Here is a 27,540-nt window from a genome sequence, read left to right as displayed (position 1 = left end):
ATTTACGCATCATAATTTAGTCACATTTTTTAATCATTACTCATCCAACATTAGTTCATTTCTGAGGTAGCAATCTGTGTCATTTGTGAGGGCCTACCCTCTCTACAGGCTTCCCCAAGCCATGGGCCCCTGTGCAAATGCACTGCCTGCACTGTCTATACCATGGCTATGACATAAATTAACAATTTTCAATCCAGGTCAGCTTTTAGGACACAAAAAAATCCTGGATACTCTGCATCACAGTTCTTCAGTTTCCTCTGAGTGATTAGTCTGCCAGCTGCTAATCAACTTACTTCTTCCCCTGAAATCCTCTACTGGTATCATTGTTGTTAAACTTACTGTGGCAGGTAAGAGAGATGAGCAGCAGCAGGGCCAGAGCAGACTTCATGGCAGCTAGCTGATGGTTACTGTATCTTCCAGAGTCCAAAGAAAGAGTGGATGAGCTGAGAGGAGTCTCTGATGGAGGGGACATCGGGGGGGTGAGGTGGAGGAGGAGAGGGGTTTAGGGACGGGAAGGTGTCTGAGGGGGAATTAAGGTTTTATCTCTGTAATCTCCATCTATGCTGCACAGCCAGCAGCCTGTAATGGACTTAAGTGAGCGAGCTTTAACAGGGAGACACAGTTACAGCTCAGTTATAAACATTATTTGTTTGGGTATCCACAACACTGGTTTTGTAATGACGGCGAGTTTTGTGTGGATGTTGAGTGATGTTGAAGCTGCACATTTACGTCATCGGCTCAGATGTAAAGGGTTAGAGTTTGTTTGTGTGTGTGTTGGGAAGTAAACACTGCATCACTACTAGTACTGAGGCTAAAGCTGAGGCCATGACACCAAGGGTGTAGATTTCTTCAACATTTGGGGGGACACATTTAGCAGAGGGTGTGGGGGCCCTCTGCTTAGGAGGTTTGAGAGTCAAAAATTCATTTCCTGCATTCTGGTAAATATTTATGTACCAGTTTATGGTGGAAATGTCCTGTTACTTTCCAATTCAGCCATGCACACTTGATTAATTTTCTTTCCATTTTATTACAAATTAAAACTGTCACTTTTGAAGTTGCATACTGCCACCACCCACTCCAATTGGAGGCATTTTTTCGTCTGAGTCGAGTTCAAGCAGTTCATCAATATAAAAGTCATGCTTTTACTGAGGGGGAACAAATGCCCTTTTTAGATATTGAAATATTTAGATACTTAGAGGTATTGAGGGAGATGCAACAACACGTCCACCCAAAAATCTACATCTATGCATGAAACACTCACTGAGAAACATTAAAACAAAAACAAACTAACAATTCATGCTTTGCTGCTTTGGGTCTGTGCTAAATTTAAACACAAACAGTAAAAAACAAGAAAAACTTGTAGTAGAACAAATTATATTTATGTTTATTCAGATAAGTGTACACACACTCACGCTGTTAGTCCTCAATCTGTCAACACAAGTGTGAGATCGCCATTCCTAATATACAAATACATGTACAAACAATAATTCAAGAAAGCAGCTAAAGTGACAAAACATTATATTGTAAAGCAAACACAAACCAGTTGCGTGGCGAGAGCTAATGTGACATTAGAATGGCACAAATATAAACTGTGGCACCTCATGTGGATATACATGGTGGTTAAGAGTCTAGCTATCAATACAGATATTTCAACTTTTTCAATAGTGACTATCAAGGAATGGAAAATTTTTCAAGATTTAAGTAAATGCGAAGTCAGATTTTTAGTCTTTTTTTCCGTTTCTTTGACCAAATATTGCCTGATTTAAATCAGATTTTCTTATTATGTACTCTATTTTATTGAGGCATATTGTAGGTTTTTGTTAAGCCTTCAAAAAATATCAATGTTGTGGAGATGTTTGGCTTATATTTTTCAATGGAAAGAAAATTTCCTATGTAGAAAATTGTAAGTATTGAAAACATTTTTTTCGCTTTTTTCTCATTAGAACCTATACTCAGAAATCACATTGGCACAAGTTCTGAAATATTTCACTGATACCCAGTTACTATGTCACAGCCTCGTAACTCATTGCTACACAACTAGTTTTATGGCTGTGTTACTGAAACAACCTGCATTTTGAGAAACATAAAGGTATGAAAATAATCATGCAAAGAAACAGATACATCTGCTAAATAACTGGTGCTGTGCTGTAAATACAGGCGTGAGAGTTCACGTCTTTATCACACATGAGCAACAGACGAAAAGCTCCTAAAACTCGTAGTTTCCTACATGATGGGAGGTACACATGATTAGTGGACACTCAGTCTGAGACACAGTGTACGTTTAAAAAGAAGAAAAACTTATTATTGACATATTGCAGCACTTGCTACTCTTATAATAGTTTTAAATATCTGCCAAAAATATAGAGTCACTGTTTTTAAGTTTTCCAGTTGTTCAGGATTCTTAACACATGATAGTTAAGTGATGATAAGTGTTGATTTAGCCTTTTTACTCTTTACACTTCAGGATGAAGTTTTCTTTTTATTGACTTTGTGGATTTGAAAAGACAACGCCACAAAGTTTATGTAACCACAGGAAAATCTATGATTGTCAGGTTATTATACTTCTCTGTGACTGATAAACACAGTGTCCAGACCCCCGGTGAAGTAAATGCTTTGAATTATTTGCAGCACTAGTTTCACCGACACGTGGTTCAGACTCTTTCAGGCTTTAGTGTTTCTCATGAACAAACCGAGGCCTCTGAGGACGACTGTGTGTCCTCAAACAATCCTAAATCCTTTCCTCCAGTTTTTGTGCAGCCTGACTTTAACTTTGACCTCATTCTGCCCCACACAATACCCCTGAGCGTTGCTCTTTCAGAGTAAAGTCCTTGTTTACTTCATAGAAAAATACATTTAAAGGATTGCTGCTTTAATATAAAACAATCCTTTTAAAAGCCCATTGAAATACTCTGTATACCTAAATGTAACTCTAAAACAACCCCCGCCTGCATGATGCCGCCTGCACGATGTCATCCTGTTGGAGGGGTTGCTGGGAATTTAGCCGTTAAGCTGCTGGGAATGTAAGTTGAGTCACAAGCTGGTTGTTGCTTGCTGGCATGATGAGCGAAAGCACACGAGGTCCACGTTGCGTCACAACTGGCAAAAATGCAAACAAAACAACGTGTCCACACACATATAACAGAGTCCCAGACTGAGAAATAATTAGCATGTACAGAAAAACCTTCTTGATTCAGGTCAAAAGTAGTGCAATTTTAGTACACAGGAAGTTACTTTAGACATCTGTACATAGACAGTCTCTGTGATGCAGGGCTGGCAGAGGGTACAAGAGCTGCTTCTCAGCGGGGGGCATGCACAGGGCGTCGCTGTTAGGCAGGACCGGAGGGACGGTAGTGTCTGATTCACAGGGAGTTTCTCTCAGTCTATTTTTCCCATTTTGGCGATCAGCTCATCACAGATCTTGGTAAGTTCCTCCATCTCTTGATTCTATGACAACACAAATAAGGACCAATAAGTACACCTAATACATCTCTAAATATTCAATTACAGCACAAAAAACAGCATAAAAAGACGATAAATATGTTGTATCAAGTATTACTGAAGGCGTACTATGCAGGAATTTCGAAGAAAAAAAAAAAGGCGCACACGAAACATATTCCTCTTAATCATTACTTATGACCCACTAGCAGTGTGTGCCATGTATTTTTCTTCAGGAATCTGCCCTCTGCCTGTATTTTCGTATTTTGATTTGTTTAGGACACACACACACACACACACACACACACACACACACACACAGACGGAGCAGAGGACCCAAACAGAGCATGCTCTTCAGCTGAATTCACACAAAATCTGGCAATGCAGCACCTTCCCGGAGGGCTGTGCTGAGGTGTGTGTTCTATATTTGTGCTTTAGGATGTAACTAGCAGGAAACAATTAATCACAACAATAATAATAATACTATAAATAAATAAAAATTAATAATAACAACAAGAATGATCAACAATAGATGACAAAATAACTTTATTTCTCTCATTCACTGCTTTCTTCTCCCCTCCCCCTCTTCATTCACTCTCAAGCTCGTTTGACCACCACTGCTCTGTGTCTTGAGCCGAGGAAGAGGGGCCAAGTTTGAATGTTGTGTATAAAAGCAGTGACACAAATCCTGCATTGTTTGCCTTTAACCCTTTAACACCTGAATCAAAAAGTTTTCTTTTTGGTTTGATTTCTGTTAAAAACTTAATGAGCAACTTGGTAAGAAATGTTCTGCAAACTGCAAAAAAATAAGTAAAAGGTGACAAGGAAATGAAAATTGGCTAAGGGGGAATTATTAGATATTATCAAAAAAGTTCTCATACTTACATATTTAAGATGTTACAGAATGAAAAGCGCTTTCTTGAGGTCATTTTATTTTATTTTAACTTTTGTCTTTTTTTCCTTTCAGGTAATTTTCTAAATTCTTTCTTTTTTTTTTTTAATTTCTAAATTTCTTGCTATTTTTTAAGTTGCTTGTTGTCCTCCTTCCATGTTTTTGAGAGAAATCCTGCCAATTTGCTCAGCTGTCAAAGGGTTAGGAGCTAAAAGTTTCATCTAGAATCAGAAAGACGAGGATGCGTGTTACCTTCTGCAGCAGAGCTTGTTCCAGAGACTCGTTCTTCATCTGTTCCTTCCTCAAACTGGCGGTCAACGCCATGTTCTCTGAACTTGCCTTTGCACGCACCTGAGCAATCTCCTCATTGGCCCTGAGAGATTCAATGAATGAGGGAAATCAACAACATCTCAAACCAGTAAAAGTATTTATTTTGTTATAGCCAACTTCACATACTTGTCTAGTTTCTCCTCAGCGTGGAGTTTAAGTGTCTGGTATCTCTGTTCCTCCTGCTTGACTCTGGCCAGATACTCCTGAGCACATTTCTTCAGCACCTCTTCATTCTGTGCAAGGACACAAAAACAACCATTATTGCCACTCTAAACCAGCCGCGGGATCACGTCTTGGGGGTAAACTGTTGTAATTGAGGGGTTTAAGAGAACTGTGTGTTATTCATTAGGGCTGAATTTATCTGGTGACCTTCAATGTAAACCCCTGCAGCTCTCACCTCTAAGCGACCACTGCCCCTAATCACAGGATACCTTCCGTTCTGTCGTTAATCCTCTTACAGCCCTCTAATTTGTGCAACTGTTATCTGATCACCTGAAACCGACACTTTTCGTCTGCCCTATGACCTCTTACTTTCTTGAAACCGTCCAAGGTGCTCTTCATATTTTCATAACGCCGAAACACGTCAGAGAGAGAGCGCTCCACGGAGTTCAAATCTGCCAGAGCGGCTTCCTTCTCCATCGTCACAGCATGCAAAGCCTTCTGGGAACTCTGTTTGTTGCGCTGCTCGTCCTCTGAGAAGAGAAGGAGGCATTACTGTGGAGTGCTAAATAACATTCAGCCTGGTAACAGTGATTAAATTTACCACATTAACAGGAATAAATGAATGAAATAAAAAGGAGAGACTTGAGTGAAACGTGTGTTAATTTTCCCTTTACCTCTCCTGACAAAGGACAACGTGGACTAATGTTTCTGCCTCTAAGTCAGTAAAACAGGACACTCACAGTACAAGAAGACACAAATCTCACTAAAGTCTATACAGCAACCAGTATGGCTGCATTTCATCTAACATTTTAACTCACCGATCATCTGAGCGATTGTCTTTTCATATTCTGCAACAATCTTTCTGTTAAAAGAAAGAAATAGGAACAAAAAATAGGAACGTTTCAGTCTATCAAAAGTTTACATGACCACCCTCAAAGCTAGTGAGAGACGGTGATGCATAAAAAACATGCAACGACAGGTTTTCTAACCTCATCTCACTGACTTCTTGTCTGCTGTCCTCAAATTTTTTCTTCCAGTCGTTGGCTTCCACCTCTTTAGTGATGATCTGAAAAGAGATGTCAGCAGTGAGCTGAACTGTGCATTGAAAGAAAAAAACAAACTATCCATTCAGGAGAAAACAAATACACTGATGGCATACTTAATATTCGATAAGTGTGATAAAAGTGTGTACCTCCTCTCTAATAAGGCTGAGGACGGCCTGTTTTTCTGCCTCACTGATGCAGATGGAATCCAGGACCTGACTTCCTGTTTTATGCATTTCGCTTCCCTCCAACTTCTTTTTCAGCTTGCACGGGTCCTCGAACTGCTGAAGCCGGAAGGAAATCACTAATGTTGACCTTTGTCTTCACTGTACATCCAGCAGTATAGTGAGGGGTAAACTCACCTAAACTTTTCAGGATTTATTAAGATATTTATGACAAAAACAAACAAATAGCACATTTAACAATACTGCCATAAAACTATTCCTTTTACAAACAAAAAGTCCCCATTTTCCCAGTTTTTCTCATCATCTTTGTTAAATATTGTGCCTTCTAATATTTTTCTTTCATTAGTATAAATTGTAGAATTCTCTGTGCAGCAAATTGTAACTGTTTCCTTTGAAACCTGATAAACTGTAGGTTCTTAGAAAAGCCAAAACTGTTGTCATGTTATTAGCAATAGTTTGTATCTCCAATTAGTTACAGTATATCAGTGAGTGAGAGAAAGAAACATTTATTTCTGTCCTAAACTGCAAATTAGGACTCTCATTTTCTCTCTCAGTTCTCTCATACTTCTCTTGCTCTTATTTGTTTACCTCGTACCCTTCTTCCCTTTCAAGAAACACATCTCAATCCCTCTTCTTCTCGTTCCTGTCTCTCTCCTCTCACATGGTGCCCTTCCCTGGATTATGACAGTCATATTCTAATCTCCTGAATAATAATCTAAATCCATCTGTCACCTGAGTGCATGGACATGGCGGCAGACCCTAAGTACCTCCTGCTGTCAGCAGCACAGTGAGGTCATCATATCAGACTGGCGATCTTACTGAAGTGCTAGATAATAATGCATGCAGCTTTCAACATAACATAGTACATCTTTCTTTACTTGCACTTTTTCCTCATATAATGTGTAACATAAATATCACAAATTCAAATGGGAATAAAACAAACTAAGATCTGAACACAATGTGCCAGTGTGACTGTTACAGTGATGAGTGAAATGTAATGCCGGGACAAGTCTAGACTTGTTTTAATCTTCTCTGCAATCCATGATGACATTTTAGTTCAACTAATAAAAGAAGATTTAACCCCCACCTAGTGGTCACTGGTCAGAGCTGCTTTCTCTGCTCTGATAAAAAATGTCAGGAGCATGAAAGCAGGGGCACAGGTCTTTCTTTCATCATTTGGGCGGGATAAATATCAAGAGGAGGATCTGAGGGATCTCCCCCAGGGAATTTAAAAACATAATTTCCTACATTCTGTTGAATTTCTATGCACCAATTTGTGCTTTTTCTGCATCAATTTATCATAGAAATGTTGTGGAACTTCCTGCTTCATCTTCTGTCTGTTTTACAGCAGGTTGCAACCCTTGCTTTTGAGGTTGCACACTGCCACCTACTTTATCTAAGGCATTGTTGTGTCTATGAGTGGTAGCTCATCAAGTTAAAAATCTTCTGCTTCTTTCATGTTTTTATTGCAGGGGACAAATGCACATGTTCTTCATTTTAAGGATGAGAGTGTACTGCAATGATGATAAATAAACAGATTGTTTACGGGCCTGACACAGCACATGTAGGATGATTTTAGTATATACTTACCACAGAGCAGCAGTCTGAGTCATCAGGTTTTGCTGTCACATGGCAGTCTTGAAGTGGAAGGAAGGTGATACACACGTTAGAAAGAATTGAAAGTAAAAGATGCTGTGGCTGGTACGGTAATGATGTTCATCATCATGGCCAGCAGGTGGCAATAAATGAAATGTACTAAAATATTTTCATTTCTCATAAGAAATATGACTATAACCACCAGATGTGCTCATAGTCACTGCAAAAAATAAAAGCTTAAAATTTAAATATAGTACTAAGAAGTGAAATTTTAATTTCCCCCGGCCACAGGATGAGACAGACTCACTAATTTTCAGCAGTGAGAAATACTCTCATGACTAATGCAAAATATTATATCTTTTAAATAAAATGGAACACCACTGGCAGTTTGCTCCTGCTTTAGTGATGACTCAAAATAAGTCATAATGACATTTGTTGCAGCATTTTATCTTTATCACCTCCTCTTACCATTGCAGACTTCTGTGAGCGAGGTTATTATAGTTCACTGAAAGTAAACTAAAACTCAAAACTAAAAACATTTCATTAAAATAAGAATTAGTCCTAAAAAAACCCTAAAACTTAATGAAACAATACAAAACTTACTACAATATAATAAACGGGAAATGTCTTTAGATTTAGCGTGTATCCGTTTAATCAAATTTGTAAACACAACAACCATAAGGAAGCATTGGTTTGAGACTGGGGTTGCTTACATGACTGTGAGTCAATTGCCTTCATAAACTGCTGTGTTTGTATTGTAATACCTATTCTGAACGTGTGAAATCTTGCCCCTGACAAACATGTTGTAATAATACAGTAATAAAACTAACAAAAAACTAGGAATTTTTAAACAATAAAAACTAAAATCAAAAGAGCAAACCCACTCTGGAAATTAACTGAAACTAAACTGAATCAAAAACAAAAAATAAAAACAAAATTAGATTCACAGAAAAATCTTCTCTGTATATCTTTTAAAGTGGCCTATTCACAGTAACATTGACAATAACACCACAGTCCGCTGCATGTGATGCGCTGTTATGTAACACCAACAGTGCGACCTGCTCAGTCAGTAACTCAGACTGTCACATGCAGCCTGAAGGCACCTGCTGCTCTGTGATCATTCAGTCTGAATGTGATTGTTTACGCCAAAACAACAGAGCAAATTAACTTCACTGTTGTTCTAAACAACCACTCTCTCATGGTGCTCATGACCCTCACAGTCACAAGTTTCAAAGATAAATGATGTGTTAAGTTAATGATTAATGTTGTGTGTGTATCAGTGAGGCAAAGATGACCTTCTCGCTGTGCAGTATTGATCGAGGTAAGCTGAAGAATGCGGTCTGAACTTTAACATCCAGTTATCTGATCTCTGCACAGAAGGGTCCCTATTAGCAATTAACTCTTAACTCTACTTTAGTTGTTTACTTGCTTTTATGCTTGTTTTGTTATATACTCTGTTTTGTAGCACTTTGAGATTTGTTTCAAATGAAAAGTTCATTACAAATAAAATGTATTATTATTATTATTAGAACTAGTAAAAGCAGTAGTAGTATTTGTGTAATTATTAGCTTTCCACTACTATATCAGTGTGCACTGTCACTGGGTGTCACAACATTTAAATCAATCTTTATTGATAGTTTTACTCACCACTTTGGTCCTTGTCTGGTTTGATGCCGGCACTGCTCGCCAACTTCTCCTCGTCTGTGGCGTGGCCTCCATGATGGTCATCCTGTAACAGCGACAAATATAGTCAACTAAACTGCCTGCATGAAGTTTTTCTAATAACACAACCACATGATAGGACGCAGACACATTACCACTTCTTACCTGTCCGCTGAAGTCCTTTTGCATCAGCTGGTTCTGCTTCACTTTACAGGAGTTCCTAAGGATGAAGGTTCAATAACATCAGTGTCAACACACCTGATCATATCTCTTCATGTGTGTACATGTGGGCAGGCGTGATAATGAGAAAAGGACGCAGGAGAGACAGAAAGCCTTACAGCCAGACCTCATTGCTCTGTGCTCTGTGTGCGCTGAATTCACATGCTCTGCTAAAAGTGCTGAATTACGCAGGGGGGAAAAAAGCAGATTAATGAAAGAGATTGTTTCCTTAATTGAAATAAGAGCAGGAACAGTTGTTCAGAGCATTAGAGGGAATTATACTAACTCCCTCTCTCCTCTACTTTCTAAAACTACTCCTATTTTTCCCCCTTCACTTTGCAATTGAAGAAAAATTTAGGCCAGGTAGAAGACACCGCGGGCTGTGGAGTAAGCCTGGACTCGTATATAAGAACAGCAAGGGGACTGAGGTTACAAACACACACAGGACCGTACACACAGTTATACAGTACTTACAACAGAACACAGAGGAAATGGACTTGCTCAGCAGTCCTGATGCCACACAGAGAGGAGGGAAACAGAATGACAGGTTTGTAAGGAAAAAGCAAGGAAAGACACGAGAGTATGGGACAGGGGTTAGGTTAAACACAAGGTGAGTGCAGGGTTATTATAGTTTAGTGAATAAAAAATAAAACAAGTGAGAGTATTGGGTTAAACTGGAATTTTTTTTCTTGGTGAAAACAAAACATTGACATGAAAGTGAAATGAAATCTCTCAAAACTCCTACACGAACTAAAGTAATGTGATAAAAGATACATTCGGAAAAAAAACTCTTTTAATATCTTTTAATATTTTTATATTGATATGAAATTCATAAACAGATAATGAAAATATTTGGAAGATAAGTTGCTTGCTCTTTTGTTACATTTTTATCTGGGGAAAATCACGAATAAACTAATCGCTCAGGATTAATATTTAAAATCGTTTTGGCTGCTTAGAAAGAATCAATCAAATGGATATTATTGCAAATACCCCAACAAAGGGCGACTGGACTGCAACTGCCGATAAAATAATCCATGTAGGTATATACCTTTATCCTAACGTGGTCAATATGTAAAATAATGCAAAAATGTACTATATACCCATTGTATAACCCATTATATATTTCATTAAAGTCCCCGTTCCTGCACAAGTGTCGTGTTCCCTATTTGAAATCACATTTAACTTAAAAATATCAATAAAATAATCTCAGTGCACATTGATTTGAATCTATAGGAGTCATGATTAGTTAATTGCTGTATATACCACAAAAAGCCAATAATTGCAATTATCCTGGTGGGGTTTTTTCGATGGGGATAATAGATTTATGAATGACGATTCTTTTGTAGCAGGACACTAACAGACATACACCACAAGAGGGCATTGTCTGACACTTCAACTTCTGTTTACCATTCAAAGAACACTTTCTGTCAGCAACAACAAAATAGTTATCCATTCTTGAAAAACTGCCCTAAATCTGCATCTGCAAGCAAAATAAAAACAAAACACCCCGAAAACTGTATTAAGAACATACATTGAACTGAAATTCTAAAATAAAATATAATTAAAAGCAATTTAGAAAACTAGAATAATGCTGGTGAGGAATGAATTGATGTGCAGGAGAGAAACAACAGCTGACAGACCTTTTAAAAGAAACACAACAGGCCACCACAGTCAGTTTAAATAAGGACACTTTGATCACTTCAGGTTCATTGTGCACTAAAGAGAGCATTTACTAACATTCATTCAGCCATAAAAGAAAGGGCAGTATGAAAATCTGTTAGTCATATTAGTTTAGTTTCAGCCCCTGCCTGATGGCTGTGGAGGCCTTCGTGTGCATTTGTGTTTTACTCACGTTATAATTGTGCCGTTGGTTTCACAGCTCAGTTTTGTGTTAGGAGCGCTGGAGTCCATGTTGCCATTAGGATCCACATAAGGGTCATGACTTGGGATTAAGTTTGAGTCCGGACTGGAGTCAGACGTCACCGGAGCCTCGTCGTCCACCTCACAAGGATCGGGCTTGTTTAGTGGGGAGAGGAAAGACAGTGATGGAGGCCGGAGGGCTTGAGACTGGGGCAGAGGGCTGCATGGGGAGAGGCTCTCTCCAGGACTGGATTTGCTGCTGAGGGTCAGGTTAAGGTTCTGGTCCAAACCAAAGCTGCAGTCATTAGATGAGGAGCCAGAGAGGTTGTTCAGGGAATCAGCTTCTTGGGATGAAACTGGGCTGACATCCTGGTTAGAGTTCTTGTCCAGAAAGTGGTTTGTAACATCAGGAAGAACTGTGAAAAGGGAAGAAAAGTAAGTGTGTAACTGTGTTTCTATAAGACCTTTCAAGAGCAGAACGTCACAATAAAACAGTAAAGGCAACAGACATAAAATACAGACTTAAGAAGAATAAAAAGCAACATAAATAGAAATCCTACAAATTAAAACCTACACACTAAAAGTAATATAAGGCAAGAATTAATAGGTGGGTCTCTTCAAAGTGTTTTTAAAAGTGTCCAAAGGTAAGAAATGACCAACAAACCCTGATTAGAGGACCTCAGACCATAGAGACCTACTGGTGCCAGATGGCTGCAGTAGATTTCTAACATGGGCTGGTGCCTCTCTAGACTGGGAACACTTGTAAATGATCCAGGAATGCTTTGCTGAGGCGGGTGAAGGGGGAGTTGCAATAGTCAAGATGGGAGGAAAACAATTTAGTCTTAACTTGAGACACAACGAGCCTTAGTTTTACCAGTCATGTCATTTTTGGCCCTTAAAGTACCTTTTTTGTGCATTGGGGACAGTGGAAACACCCCCCCTTTTAAGTTAACTACTGTTTCTGATGTTTGGTGCTACACAGGGTTTTTTTTTTTTTGCTGAAAACTGCTGCGGCCAACAACATGAGTCTATGAGAGTGGTGGGAGTGAACCAAAACAGCTAGGTTTGGGCAGGAAAACTACAATATAAGCTGAAACTCACTGTAAAGCTCCAAAAGTTGAGAGAGCTGTAGATTTTGATGATAATTCTCTCTCGGTTCATCACTTTGGCCGACCCCCTTTTGCACCATCACATTGTTTTCACATTGTCATTTGTTAAAAAATATAGATTAAAGGTGCTTTAAGATGACAGGAGAGTGTCTTTTTAAAAGACACCCTTTAAAACAGCCCATTATCCAGCCAAAGGGAAGATTATGCCAAGTAAACACAATAGGACCCAGGACAAAACCTTGGAGCACACCACAACACAGAGTTTCAGATGAGGACGCATATTTACAAGCAGCAACCGAGGAACTTCTGCCTGAAAAGTAGAAAGAACCACTGCAAACCCTTCCTCCAACATCTCTGTTACAAAACATTAAAGCATTCCCCATCCTGTGGCTACTTAATGATTTTATCTGATACTCAGGGATTTTAACTTCAGCTGACGGTCCCTCCTCTCGTCCTGTTAGAACACTTAAAATGGCCGCTGACTTCCTCTCAAAGCACTTCACATCCTGTGTCCTCACACATCCCATTAACAGCTAGCTAATGACCACAGCAGCAGGCTGGTCCCCATTGAGTCACACTGCTTCTGAAACACAGGACTCTCTGTTACTGAAAAATACTCCCACTGTAACACTCACACAACTACACAGAATAATAAAACTGAAATACGCTCTCCTGTATGTCTGCTCTACTTGCACACAGCATGAATTAAGTCATTGTGGTTTCACCTTGGGCGGGTAATAGCTTCTCAAATTGTTTGTCATGACTGACGGCTGATGGCTGACTTATTACATCATACATTCAATTAATGCAAGTTTATGTAAGCTTCTGCTCAAAATCTGGGTACTTTCAGACACACACACCCTTTGGAGAAAGGGAACAGATGTAGAGGAGCCGCACCCAGTCATGCAGAGTGCACACCACCACGTGGCCTAGCAACAAAAACAACATCAGCCTTTATAGCAGTTTCACAACCCTACCAAAAAGCGGAAAAGGAGACAGAGAGGGAAGTGACTGAGAGAGAAACAGACAGTATACATGTAGACAAATAGCTGTCTAAGGTTTTACCTATGCCTGATTCAACAGTGCACACAGTTTGATGGTAGCCTGTGGTTATTCGCGAGATGACAGTGATTCCCCCTGAACCTTCTAATTTTAGTGAGAAGGAATATTGGTTTCTCCACACATCCAATCTTTTATTTATGAAACTAACCCAGATTTTGCACAGAGCATGTGACCGGTTTAGCATGAAAGGGAGACTGTTATTGTCTGCAAACTAGACTCAATAATAAACACATTAATCTCTCTGTAATTATCTGGCACAGCGTCCCATATGCTGTGGTCAAAGCGTGTTTAGTTTCAACTAGCTGAGCCATCCAAAACATGCAGACCTGTTTTATTCTGATGTATGTACAGTACAATCACTTTAACGAAAACTAATGGAGATGGAGGAACGGAATTTGCAAACATCAGTGATATAAAGGCATTGGTTTCAGCGCAGAAGATGCACTCCAGACTATCTATTACCATGGTAATGTGTGGTAGTCGAGTTTGTGTGGGTGAAAGCAGGGCAGTGAAGGGGAGGGGTGAGCAGAGGGGTGTGGACTGAACAGCAGTGGGTCTCTCTGGGAGCTTCAAACTGACTGCTGATGTTCATCACATTTGTAGAGGAAAAATGATGTCCAAGGGCATAAGTGCATTGCTTTGAGTACTACTACTACTGCTTTGAGTGTCACTGGTATTATGGTAAAACTTAGGAGGTGACCTTTTCACAGTTGACATTTTCGCATCAACACAACCCAGTACTGTTTGAAATGTTTTAATACTGATGCTGATACGCTACCTCAGCTTCGGTACCCATAAAAAAAACAAAACCTTACTTAAAATAAAGAAAAACATCTTGCTGCAGTGATGACCAGGTTTACTTCAGGAAACCTGACATCACTGTTGGGTGTGACTGCAGCTGCCAGAGAGGGCAGTGAAACTGTGCTTTTCAGCTTGATGTTAAACTACTCTTAAATGCCTTAACAAAGGTACCCATACAAGTACTTTGCTAAATAAAATACAGCCTAGGCTTGGCAAAATTTTAAATTATAAAGGAGTTATGTGATTAGAGAATAAGTAAACAATATCAATTTTCAGGACTCCATCGGTATAGACACAGGATATTCAATTTCATTGTTCAGGCGTGACAGAGTTTGACCAGTATAAGACCCTTGGGGCAGCCAACAGGTGAACCATCTCACCTGTGTGGTTGGAGTTGTCCAGTTGGCTCAGCAGCTTCACAACACCTGGAGACTCTGCCTCTGGAGTCTCAAAGGTCCCCTCCGAGTCTGAACTGTGGAGGGAAAGAAAGAGAAAGACCTCAACAAACATAATTCACAAAAAGAAAAGGAGAGCAACATACAAAGCGAATGGCAAGAGAGAATTCAGAGCAACAACTGAATGTTAAGGACGTTACCAAGCACTAAAGATGAAATGCATATTAGTTTATAGTTTACATATTTATATTAAAAACATGCTGAAATGGAAGCTATAACCCATAAAACAAAATGAACTATTCTCATGAAGTGACTTAAAGCATGTGATAAAAACAAATCAGACTGCCTCTTTTACAGCCATAAGAACAACCGTCTATTGTCTTTAAGAACAAAGAGGCATTGAATATGTTCATTTGTCTAAATAACTATGTATAGACACACAGATATTAAATCATGTTAAAATAACAAGAAAAAGCCCTGACTGAGCATTGCAGAGTAAAATTCTTTCTCACAAATAAGTATCGGCTTTCTAATATCAATCTTCTGTTTTCTTAAAGTGACATAAAAACAATAGATTTCAGAGTTCAAAGCAGCTCAAAATAAACAAGCTGCTTTTATTTTAAAGGAAGTCGAAGGAAGGGAGAGGAGAGGAAGTGAAGTCCTACAAGGCCACCTGCATCCTTTGCCCTTCAATAACGACACACACCAGACTTATTCACACAAACACACACACACACACACACACACAACACAGAGCCCTTTGGTCTGCTGTGTCAGCTGCCTAGACACCCAGCCCAAATTTATTTCCAAACTGTGGAGAGACAAAAAGGAAGGGAGAGACGGGGAGAGTGAGAGTTTGTGTGGTTGTGTGTGTGTGTATGTCCGTTCCCAGCCACTTGAACACACATCAAAACGTCCGCACTCTAATGAAAAGCAGCACGACAGCGAACAAAGCTCCCAGTGCCAATACCCAACCACACTCATCTCTGATACCAGTTCACAGAAACGCATTCACACACTCTGGAGCCAGAGCTAATCCTAATATACATACACCCCCCCGCCCTGCACACACGCACACACGCACACACACACACACACACACACACACACACACACACACACATTGAATCACGTCCCAGTGATGGCCCCAGCAGCTACAATCTTGGCTGGTTACTTAGGAACTAGAAATGGACAGAAAAAGAATCAAAAGCATTGGAAACTGTGGCTTTTTCCCTTCCCCCCCAACTTTCAGCAACTGTTTCCCAACTGCCAAACAGCCCTCACACACACACACACACACACACACACACACACACACACACACTCTCAATCACATAAAAACAAGCCTAGACAGTCATATCCTCAGTGTTTGGTGCCTCATAAAGAAACAGGATGAAGCACACAAAGCAGGGACTCATGAAATAGTGGTTTGAGTGTCTGTATTTTGACTAAGAATCTGTTTTTAGCCAATGACAGCATGACCGAGCCACTGTGGGATCCACAGCATAGGAAAGAATCTGAGATTATACCACAGCATCAGTCAGTTTGTGTGTGTGTATGTGCGTTGCCCTCTTTGTGTGTACCACCTGTCAGTATGACTCAGGGGAATCTGTAGTCGTCACACAAACACACAATCAGTCTAGTGCTGTTCAAACCGAAGCAAATAAAGACAATTACTGCATCCATATCAGATATTCTCTGTTATTTCTTACGATCTATAAACCAGCTCTGTCTTCAGTCTCTCAACATACACAAACATTGTGGCCTAGACTTCTTACTTGTCCTCTCTGCCGTCCTCTGATCTGGGCTGCCCCTCGTCCCCTGCGCCCCCTGTCACTGCTGACCATGTCCATTTGGCCCACTGGACCGGCGACAACCAGGACATCCCTGCACCACGTCGAGCACCACGTCGAGTCTTCAACCTGCTGCCACCTCCAAGATTTAACAGTAAACTTCCGCTTCCTTTGGATTTGTTTAGATTGCCACTGCTGTCAATCAGTGGTCTGCCAAAATCCTTTTCAAAGGAGACTCTCAAAAAGAAGCTGTCGATCTGTATTCTCTCCCTCCTAACGTCAGCCTCTAGCTTTCTATATGGCTTGCTCACTTCCTCCTCTTGCTCAGCCGGTCTGCTTTCCCATCCTGCTCTTCTGCACTGTTGGCGCTCGTGAGAGGGAAACGTGTCTGCTGCTGTTTCTGTTGCTGCTTTGCTCTCCCCAGCACTGACTCACACAGTGCAGATTACTGGAGCATCAGTAGTCACTCCTCTCTCTGCTCCCCTCCCCTCTCCTCTCTCTGACTGTCTGGGTGGACGATCAGCTGGTTAACAGATATCGGCTCACCCTGCTGCTGCATGTTTGCTAACTCGCTCTCAGGAGTCTGCCTTCCCCCTCTCCTTGCTTTTCTTTCAGGGTTTGCCAATTGTGAGGAAAGAGAGGGGGGAGAGGAGGCAATGCTTCCTGTTTTAAGAGGCAAAGAAGCGTCTGGTTACTTTGGGGCAGACGTACTACCAGACGTTTGTGTCTTCAAGAAAAAGGAGGTGAAAAGAGAACAGTGCAGAAATGATGAGGCAGAAACAGTAAATTTTCAAATATGTAATGTGTTGATTTTAGATGGGATATAAAGCTCATAGCATGTCCTGAACTAATAACACTGTAATATTCTACCTTTTATGAAACTTTGCCCTCTACAAAGCTCATCTGACTAAAATTACATGCTCCACAATTCCCCAGAACTATAAAGTAAAGGAAGAAAAGCTTTAAACATCTACATGTGACTTGCTGATGTGTTCGAGCTAACCACAATGAGCTTGAAAGGTAATTTGAGTTGTTAATGGTTTGTTTACTTGGCAGCTCCCAGCAGAGACCATGTGATTGTGACACAAAGCTTTGCAGAAAAAAAGCATTTACGCCTGTTTTCTTTGGATGAATAAAGGAAGACTACAGCTACAGGGTTGCAAAGATATTTTTAACAAAGACAAAAAAAGTACCATATGTAAGTATTATATGCAGTGTTTCCCGCAGACTCAGAATGTATGTTTGGTGCTAACAAAAGGGGGTGGGCAGTAAATGGTGTCAGCAAACGTCCCCCCTTTTTTAAACGTTGTTTGTATGTGTCACTATTTTTTCACCCTGAGCCCCCTCTCTAAATTCAGACACTTTTGTGGGTCTGTGAGTGCAACGCAGACAAAACTCATCATGACTTATTTACGTATAACGTGGATAACTGATCATTTGATCCGGTCGGAGCTGATCAGATCAATGAATGTGAGGAGAAGCAGAGTGCCGAGAGAGTGAACGCAAACTTTTAGACCCTGCCCAATAAACAGTTAAGTTTCACTTTCACTGCCCCTGGCGTTCTGCTACTCTGTCTGTGACAACAGTACCTCTGTGCTCCAAGAGTGTAGTGCAATTTTTTTTTTTTTTTAAATCAATACTTGATACCATTTTTAGTACCATGGGGGAAAATTGACACAGAGGGCATACAATTTAAAGTTTTTACTAAAAGATAAACATAACAAGGCTATACCTTGACAACGACTTCTTGGTAAGTTGCAGAAAACATTAACATTGAGAAAGAGCCAAAAAGAACAAGCAGGAAAGAGTAACTAGTGTATCATACTGAGGAAAATGAGTATTGAAACTGCTTCATATCGTGTTGTCCTTGGGGTCATTCTGACCCCAAATGAAATCTTTTGCCATCAAAATATGTTTTTTATGCTTATGTAAACAAGGTCTATTGGCCCTAAATTCCAAAACGAAGGGAAAAATGTGTGGTAATGCGTTAGACTGAAGTAAGACTAAAGGTATAACACAGAATTGATTAACTATTTCTACAATATGCTTTAAATAACAGTCAAAACAGGGCGGGGTCAGAATGACCCCAGAAGACAAAAGGTGTATGGCAATCGGGAGGACATTACGAGGGTTAAGAATAAATCACTATTTTTGTCAACACTTTAACAGATACAATCTCAACTGTAAATCCTGCCGTTAATTCCACTATGTGTGACCAAACCTACAGAGGATCTGCTGTTCACTAAAAACATCCAGGCCAGACAGCAAACAAATCAATACAGCAAACCCAGATTCAACAGTAATGGTACAACTACACATCAGACTGACAGAAAAGTCATTTGGATGAGAGCTCCTGTCACTGCTCACACAAACATTCACCCACATAGCCTCTGAGGCTGTTCATGGATGGCTTATATAACTAAGTCCAGGCTTTTGCATTTATACATCACGCTCTCTCTCTCTCCCTCTCTCTCTCTCACACACACACACACACACACATCTAGGCCAGATGAAATGAGCTCTTTGAAAAAACGTGGACCATGACTAATCTGATAAAGGCAGGATGGTTCAGCCACTGTGAAAAAGGTGAGTGGGAAAGAGGAGGGAAGCAGCAGAGATGCTTTTCTTGTTATTTGCGCTGTTAGGTTCCTTTCCTGCTGTTTATGGCTCACATGTGAAAAACATGAAAAGAAAGGCAGAAGCTTTAGCGCTGATGACACTGAGCTGGTCCACAGAGACAGGCAGGCAGGGGGATGAGTACATGCATGAACACACTCAAAAATAACATCACACACTGGTGAACAGAGAGAAAGAGTCTCTGTTCAATCTGTGATAGCTGGACTGAAAAATGGAGCGAATTAGAGGCACGACAGATGGAAAACAGCATTAATTAAAAATGAGGCTTGAGAGACAAAGGGGTAACAAGGATGGCAACGTGACTTTTTGGGCAGGACTAAAATCTGAAATCCTCTGCTGTTTTTCATAAACATTCCTTACATTGTCTCCTCTCCCTGCTATGTGTCCATATCTCTCAGTCAGTGCAGCTGAGAAGACAAACCTGTCTGTCTTGCAGAGGACATGATCTGTTGAAAGCTAACAACCCCCCTCAAACAAGAGACATCCTATGTTGCACACACTGTTTACTCTGCTACACCTTTAAGGTGTAAACTCTTCTCTGGACAAACAATAACACAGAAAATACACATCTTTATGCAGACAGAGAGACAACACAGAAGTGGACAGAGTGAGAATATCTCTGACTCTCTCCCTGCAGAGACATGAACCACAGACAGAGAAGAAAAACAGAAAAGAATCAGCTCTTATGTAATGCCTTGAAACCACATATAGCACACAGTGAAACAGTGGCAAACACACATTTGCAATCTACAGCTGCCATCTTAGTGCAAAGGAGTGCGCATATGCATAACACACACACACACACACACACACACCGAACCCCTGCTATTATGTGTGTTTACTGGCTGTTAATCCAGCAAGAACGCACATCTTTAATCATCAATTGCATTTTGATTGATGGCAGCATGTGTGGTTAGGAGCTAAGAATAAATCAGCAATGATAAACATGCCTGAGAGCCGCAGCAGAGATGCTGCGATACTGGATGAGATAACTAGTTGTGTGTGTGTGTGTGTGTGTGTGTCAACTATCACAGACTGTTTGTCTCTGCTCCCTCAATTCCCTGTATGATGACAGAAGGTCACAAATCTGAAATTTCATATAGGGGTATTGGTAAAAATCCAACAATAAAAAAATTAATACCAATTTAATGCTGAAACTACTATTCAAATGTGTATTTTTTAAAAATACATACATTATACATTAGGGATGCACAATATAGAATATAAGAAAGCAGACCTAAGACGGCACCTTTTCATTGCTATGGAATTGTTCGTCTAGTGTATATTCTCAAGAAGTTTTCTAGCCTCCAGGTTTACTGCTGCAATATGTGGCCTACTAAGTATGTGCAGTAATGTTACTCACTCTGGCCCCACCAGCGAGTTCCCGCTTGCCTCATAAACTTTACATTGTAATGATGTCACAGATTTTTAAAATCGCTCTTCTCTGAAGGGAAAGTTTCACAAATATGAAACCACAATGGCTCAAAAAATCATCATGGAAAGATTCACAGTTGACCTTGTTTGCAGTTGGAGGTGTCCTGTCAGCAGTTTTACAGACGTCTCTTTCATAATGGTGGTCTATGAAGAAAATGTTTCCTGGGCCATAGGGGATTTTTTTTGCTGCAATACCGCAAGTGGCCATTGGGAAAAAATTGCTTCAAGGAGCAGCAACTTTCCTGGGGGATTGCCAACTCCCCATCAGATAAACAAACTTAGATTAGATGCAGCGCTGAAGGACAGTCAGCACATGCTAACAGCAGCAGTGACTCATATCCCACACTAAGCCTTTAAACGGTCCCCAACAAGTCACGCCAAAAAGGCTTGACTTCGCAGGTTTATGTCATAACAAAATGCTTTTGTCACATCTGATGAACAATATAATTATTGTTAATAATATAATTATTGACTCACAGTCTCACATTCAATGTACTAATGTTAATTTCTAACATTAGAAATGGCAGAAAGTGATGCACCCATGGAGACGTAATGTGAGATTGAACATTTTCAAAGCTGAAAAGGTAACATAATTAATTTTGTGTGAAAGCCTAATTATTACTGAGCCCAAATTTCAAATGTTTATTGGTTATGTTGGAAATACCCTCTAGTGGACAGAACGTATAAACACACATGCTGATAAGAGCCATGGGAAATGCATTATAAGCCGGTATGTTTACAGTGTACAGGTAGATAGTAATTGTTAATAAAAGGCTCAGATTGAGCATTTACAATTCAAATGGGCTATCATTAAATATAAAATATACTGAGGAATAACAATAACAGTACTTATTGAGTAATTATTGAGGAAGACTAACAGCTCTGATTTCATATAGCACCACCATCATTTGGTGGATTTACAGTTTGCTGTGATGAATTTTAGACATGCTAGTGGATCCCTTGCCTTTCCTTTAGTGCCACCATCAGGAAAACTTGTATGCAATGATGGATTTGCATATACATTATTACAGAGCACCGTCAAACCCCCAGGTTTTGACATCTGCACAATCTTCCTCTCTAGCACCATCTCAAAGACAAATTTTACATTTTGATGCCAGCACTGCTAAGAATAACAGTCATCAGAATGTTGTCTGTCCTTTTTTATACATCAAAAATCCATTTTTATATTGCAGTGTGTAATTTCAGCTTTCAATCTTTTAATTTCATACTTGTGCACTAACCATGCTGTAATTACAAGCTTCATTCAAAGAAAGTAGAAAACACTGTCCTTAAATGTTTCTACTTTGATCAACATTTATATGATCAAAATGTCAAACAGCAAACTTGCAATGTAATAAACACGTCAGTATATGTGCTCCTGGTTAGCCTATGTGTCTGAATTCAAACAGCTGTGAGCATAGTTATCCAAGTTTACATAAATATAGAATTTGTCAAAAAAAGCCAAACAAGTCTCTCCCAAAACTGAGTGCAATACACACCAGAGCCTCGATACTCTGACTGAAATTCTTTAGGGATTGTTGGTGTTGTGGAGTATCTTTTTGAGCTTCAGCTTTGAATGCTTGGACCTTTAAAATGAAAAGTATATATCACTTTTAAAGTGAAAGCATTCATATTGTCATGCAATAGCTTGACTATAGGACAATCTGCCAGATCAGGGTTTTCCTTAGTGTGGCAACATAGTTATCTGGTGCAGAAAAGGTCCTCGTGTTATCACTCAGACATCAGCTATAGAGAAATAATGAGTCTAACAAGGTACATAAGGTACCTCTGTTATTTCAAAGAAGCTTTTGTGGGGAGGATACAGCTCAGAAGCCGATACTAGATACATAGAGGTTGAGTATTTAGTTTCAATAGAGAGCAGCACAAAAGATATTTATAACAAAGGGAAGTTGTGAATAATATCCCAGCCCATGCTCTGCTGCAACTTCACAGTCTACCGTGTATAAATATTTGGCCGTGTGAATGCAAGTTTATTAGGGGAAACAAGTATGGGCATAAATATAGGTGTGTATTATGTTATATAAACTGTATATATTGCTGTAGGTTTTTGACAGGTGACATGAAAATAAGCGCAAATGTAAAAGAAAAAGTCCTTCCTGGGATGGACAGATGGATGGACTTCTGTCTGTCTGTCCGTCTGTCTGTCTGTCTATTACGTAATGATTCATAGCATCTAGTCAACAGAATAATATTGCTGGGTCATGTATGTTGATTTGTTCTGTGATATGGCTCCATCTAGTGGTCATTATTAGACTCTCACTCAGCTTAAACAGAAAAAATAAAAACATAAAAATAGTGGAATTTAATTCCACCAGGATGTAAATTAGTGATGCCAGGATGAAAAAGCAAAGAAGACAAAAGGAGCTGAGAGCATAGATGTGAGAGAGAAAAACAGGGAAATACATAAGTTTGGGAGCTCAAATAGAGTTGACGGGATCTCTGTTTTCACCATGGCAACCACTTGGGAAAGGGTCACAAGTGTATTACACCATGAAAACATGCATCTAGACACCAAACACATGGAAATAAGGTAGCACTGCTGATCCTATTTGCTGTGTATCTTTTGTTGATCTTTATGCTCCAGCATTATCAAGGACACACCAGGCTCACAGAGAAAAAATAAACAGAGCGAGATGCTCCAAAGTGTTTGATATGCTTCTCAAAAGCACAGCTTTTTTTGCATCCCTGACATCTCTGCATCTATAATAGCGAGCACCCAATTAGCTGCAATCAGAGCAGAAAACTAGCGTGAGGTGAACAGAGTTAGACTGAACGGAGCCAAAGCACTTATCGTACTACTTGAATATTTTAACTGATAGAGACATGATAAAACAAAAGAGGAGAAAGAACATGGGAACAAGGGAGAAAGAAAGGAGAGGTTCACCCAAGAGGGGTCATGTACAGACACCAACCGAGCTATTGTTCCTTATTGTAACAGGGACACAAGAGGACACAATTCCCAGACAATAGTGCATGTACACTGTAGACACATGCACGCACAGAGCACAGAGTTAACACACCCCCTACTGTTCTTCTTTATAATATTTCCATTCATTTTCTTTGCTTGTTAAATCCATTTCAGCTAGAATCAATGTCTTTTTAAAATGCCACATTGAATTGCTTTCATTTAACTATGATTTATCTACATCATCTTTAACAATACCATACAGGTGAGCGTTTTCAGGCATTCACTTCAACATTATTCAGCAGCGAGTTTCACTTTCATCCTGGCAAGCCTAGTCAGCATAGGCTGATGCATAATTTAAATGTACATCTTCACATCTTGTGCCTGTCTCTTCATGTGTTCACAATGTGTGTGTCTCTCTAAAGATAGAAAAGTTTTCAGCCTGGCCTAAATTCATACCACCGCAGCAAGAAATGAGCTGCAAATGCAGGTCAGAGTCTTCCCAATGAGGGACTGTCTGGATGTTCAGGGGTTTTGGGAAACAGGAAGTACAATGCACATCCAACACTGCTCCAGTTAGGACATAAAACAGATGATTAAGCCGACTAAAATTAGACCAGAAGCTGAAAACTGAGATCCCACGGCATTGGTTGGCCTCCCACTTCTCCCACAGGGAGGACCCCAACCCCCACTTACCCTTCCACAAACACAGATGCAGAAGACTACAGTATGCTCGTTTGATCAGTGAGATTAAAAAGAAAAACACCAAAATAACAACAAGCATTCACAAACACTCAGTGTCCGTCCCTCTAAGCGCTCACATTCTTCTGTTTCTGTCACTCGCTGTGTTTTCCTGCGACACTCAAAACATCTGCTTCAGTGCATGGCGGCAATGCTTCTCGTATATCTCAAAAACTGCTGTTTTCCATGAATTAAATCAATGAGTGAACACAGCGACATTTAAGAAGAAGATATTTCTGTGCATTTACGTGTATTGCGAGAAAGCCTTCTGCTACAAAGGGCTTACAGGAGCTTTAAAGCATCACAGGGATCAGCTGGGAGGACAAAGTGAAAGGACTCACTCTCTGTTACAAAGGATTATAGAAGCATGGCGGTTAAGTGCTTGTAAGCCCTGACAAATGCTTCAGCAACAACTTCTTCAGTCCCTTTCCCTTCGTTTTGACGAAAGACTCAAGACAGCTGCAGTTCATACATCGCACAGGATGTCGGAGGATGTCGCTTCATGAACAGAACAAGAAGCTGTGCTACCTGCTCAGACAGAAACAGAGATGTTCGATAATATCAGCATGCCATCGGTAGCGGCATGTATTGGTATGAAATGAAATATCAGAATTGACCAACATGCTGGTTTCTGCTGATATCACAAATAAATATTTTTATTTTTATTGACAAAGTAAACACGTACAAAGCATCAACCCTAAGCTTAAATATCTTTTTTTTTTTGCACAAAAAATGAATATTATGTACATCGAAAAGCATTTTATTTTACATCTCCATCTGCTGTTGTGCCATCACAATAAGCTTATGCGTAATATGATGTCAACTCCACTACAGAAGTGACTTCATAATCACTAAAATTATTTTGGGAAAAAAGTGGATGTATCAATATAGGTACTGGTTATCGGCCAAATGAGCTGTTATATATCAGATATCCACAAAAAATCTAATATTGTGCATCCCTACATAGAAATAAACTCCCGCTTCTGTAATTAAAATACCACTTTAGAATTAAGGTCACAGCTGCATAATTAATAGCTGGAAGTAGCATTATCTCTTTGTAAAAGCAAAAGCTGCTGCTAAAATGTCAAAATCAATGGCTACCACTGATTGGCTACCTACCCTGCCTTAATTTCAGGAGCATGACCAGCTCGTGCTCATTTCATTAGCCTCTCTGCTAATGTCATCAGCTGTACCCCTCTCCCCTTTTTCCCTAGATTTGAATACCAAAATAGCAGTCAAAATAGCAGTCAAAACAGCGTGACAGGAGAGGAGGCTGTGTGCAGTGCAGTCTGATGTGCTCTCAGTCCAGCAGGGAAAGCCCTGGCTCTACAGGAAGCATCAAGGTCTCAGCGCTGCCCTTCAACCCCTTATCTTCCTCTCCTCTCCCCCTTCCTCGATACAAAAGCACTCAGTTCATAAACAGAAGACAACACAAGTACCAAAGGGCAAAATTGATCTGCTGCCCTTGACCAAGAGCATCCACACTGCTGCCTGTACAAGTTTCCTCATCAAGAACTTGCGCACACAAACATACAAACAACGAAGCATCTCATCTTACATGCTGCTCTTCTTCCTTGGAGAGCTGACGGAGCCCTTCCTGTGCTGGCTGAGGGAGCCCCCCATGGCAACAGTCGAGTCTGTTTATCACGGATGCTCTGTACGTCCTCCCTTTTCTCCTCCAAAGGTTCACCTCTGCCTCTCCTCCAGACAGCCTGGCTCAACGCAAGAGGCACACAAAGCACCGCTTCTCATGACTGACTTGTTATTATTTAACTAGCCTCTCCTGTCCTCGTCCTTTCTCTTTCTGACACTGTTGATGCTGTACAGTCTACACTCAAGAGTACTACTGATCACACATGAATAGCTGACAGTCCCGCCTCTTCGCTCGGTTTCTCCACACCCCCCCAACATCTCTCTCTCTCTCTCTCTCACTCACACACACACCACATCACTTGTCAGGCAGTCAGTGTATAGCCTTTAGAAGGAGAAAGACAGAGAGGTGGTGGTGTGTGTGTGTCGGGGGTGGTTAAAGCTCACTACGTCCAAGGAGTTGGAGGGGGTAGATGGAGTGTGTGTGTGTCAGCGTGTCATGGGGGTATCTGGCAAGGGTTAAGAGTATTGTTCAAGCGTGAAAGAGTCTCTTCTATTGTTAGTCAGCTGAATACCAGATCTGAGATCCAGGGGGGAGGGATGGAAGATGATGGAGGGAGAGTTGGCGGCAGGAAACACTACCCCACTTGTTGTGCCACATTCCCACTACCTGCTGTGACCCCGTACCCACCACCCCTGCAGCCCCTCTGAGTTTAAGCATGACAATACACACACTCATACACACTGACAGCTTGTTTGCATTTGCTATGATAATTAGCACATTTTGAGCCTGACACAAGACATAAAATCATGTCAAACAATGCTATGAGTAAGACAAAAGAGGCTATTTACAAAGACTGAAATAGGTTACTGTAAATATGTGAAAAACAAGCCAAACATTGTTTAACCAGGAGTGTTAGTTAAGAAAAGCCACTGGTCCGGTGTCAATACAGTCTTGTAAATAACAAAAAAAAGTAAGTCATACCTCCAATTCAAGCCTGTCCCGTCCTGTTAGTCTCTTGGGTTGAAATGTAAAGTGGCTAGCTGCTGCTGGGTACCCAGGACAGACCGCCTTTGAGAATAACTGAGAGGCTTTGGTGCATAACTTCCTCCCCCTGAGATGAGTCACATGAGGCTCACTATGGAGGTCCTAATTTCAGAATGACTTCATCACATTTCATTCACAAACTGCGCACAAAGACAATTTAGCATTTAGCATAAACAAGTACTGTATGACTTCGGGTATAACTTTTTGGTCGGTAATTAGCGTTACACCTGCTAGCTTGTAACTTGTTAGCGCAATGAATTACGAAATAAAGACACCAACAATTTTATTATGTAGTCAATATCGATTGAAAAATAGTTTAAAAAACGCCAAAACAAACTGTAAGAGTTCAACTTGCCTCATGGTTGTTGTCCAGGGTTGCTAGCCAATTTTAAACGCTGCAAGTGATGCTGTTTTTTTTTTTTAGACACGACTGCGCATGCTCGAGTGACTCACCATAGTAACAAGGTAAATTCAGTTGCCTGATGTGTTTGATGTTTTCATGTTCATGTTTCAAAAGTTTGTGTGTATTTTTAACGTTACATTATGGGAAAAAAATCTCAAAATAAAACATTTTATGTTTTTAAAGCAACGAGGTGGAATTTGGTTTTTTTTTGTTTAAT

General features: G+C 40.2%; 1 protein-coding gene across 3 annotated transcripts; it reads right to left on the bottom strand.

The window, feature by feature from the left end:
* Window positions 1-1,360: 1,360 nt before the first annotated feature.
* Window positions 1,361-26,086, bottom strand: LOC121944476 (transforming acidic coiled-coil-containing protein 1-like). Of its 3 annotated transcripts, none has more exons than XM_042488282.1 (13): window positions 25,841-26,086; window positions 14,737-14,828; window positions 11,377-11,800; window positions 9,471-9,525; window positions 9,291-9,372; window positions 7,638-7,684; window positions 6,012-6,146; window positions 5,809-5,885; window positions 5,638-5,681; window positions 5,189-5,349; window positions 4,784-4,890; window positions 4,580-4,700; window positions 1,361-3,444 (listed from the first exon to the last, which is right to left on the bottom strand). In XM_042488282.1, the coding sequence occupies exons 1-13, from the start codon at window positions 25,903-25,905 to the stop codon at window positions 3,376-3,378; spliced, it is 1,479 nt and encodes a 492-aa protein (XP_042344216.1). In that variant the 5' UTR covers window positions 25,906-26,086; the 3' UTR covers window positions 1,361-3,375. The 3 variants fall into 3 exon arrangements, with proteins under 3 accessions (XP_042344216.1, XP_042344214.1, XP_042344215.1); XM_042488280.1 differs by lacking the exon at window positions 25,841-26,086 and adding an exon at window positions 16,530-17,035; XM_042488281.1 differs by lacking the exon at window positions 25,841-26,086 and adding an exon at window positions 16,530-17,035 and having other exon boundaries at window positions 6,012-6,143.
* Between the last annotated feature and the right edge of the window lie 1,454 nt (window positions 26,087-27,540).

The sequence above is a fragment of the Plectropomus leopardus genome, chromosome 6, assembly GCF_008729295.1.
Source record: "Plectropomus leopardus isolate mb chromosome 6, YSFRI_Pleo_2.0, whole genome shotgun sequence".
Lineage (NCBI taxonomy): Eukaryota > Metazoa > Chordata > Actinopteri > Perciformes > Serranidae > Plectropomus > Plectropomus leopardus.
The sequence above is the reverse complement of the archived record's forward strand: the minus strand, read 5'-3'. Positions and strand labels throughout refer to the sequence as shown.

Excerpts from the sequence above, each read along its gene's own strand:
- LOC121944476 (XM_042488280.1), bottom strand. The coding sequence starts at position 16,636 with ATGTCCTGGTTGTCGCCGGTCCAGTGGGCCAAATGGACATGGTCAGCA. Across the intron at positions 14,829-16,529 it reads GAGGACGGCAGAGAGGACAA|TTCAGACTCGGAGGGGACCT; the intron begins GTAAGAAGTCTA and ends TTCCCTCCACAG. Across the intron at positions 11,801-14,736 it reads GGACAACTCCAACCACACAG|TTCTTCCTGATGTTACAAAC; the intron begins GTGAGATGGTTC and ends CCCTTTTCACAG.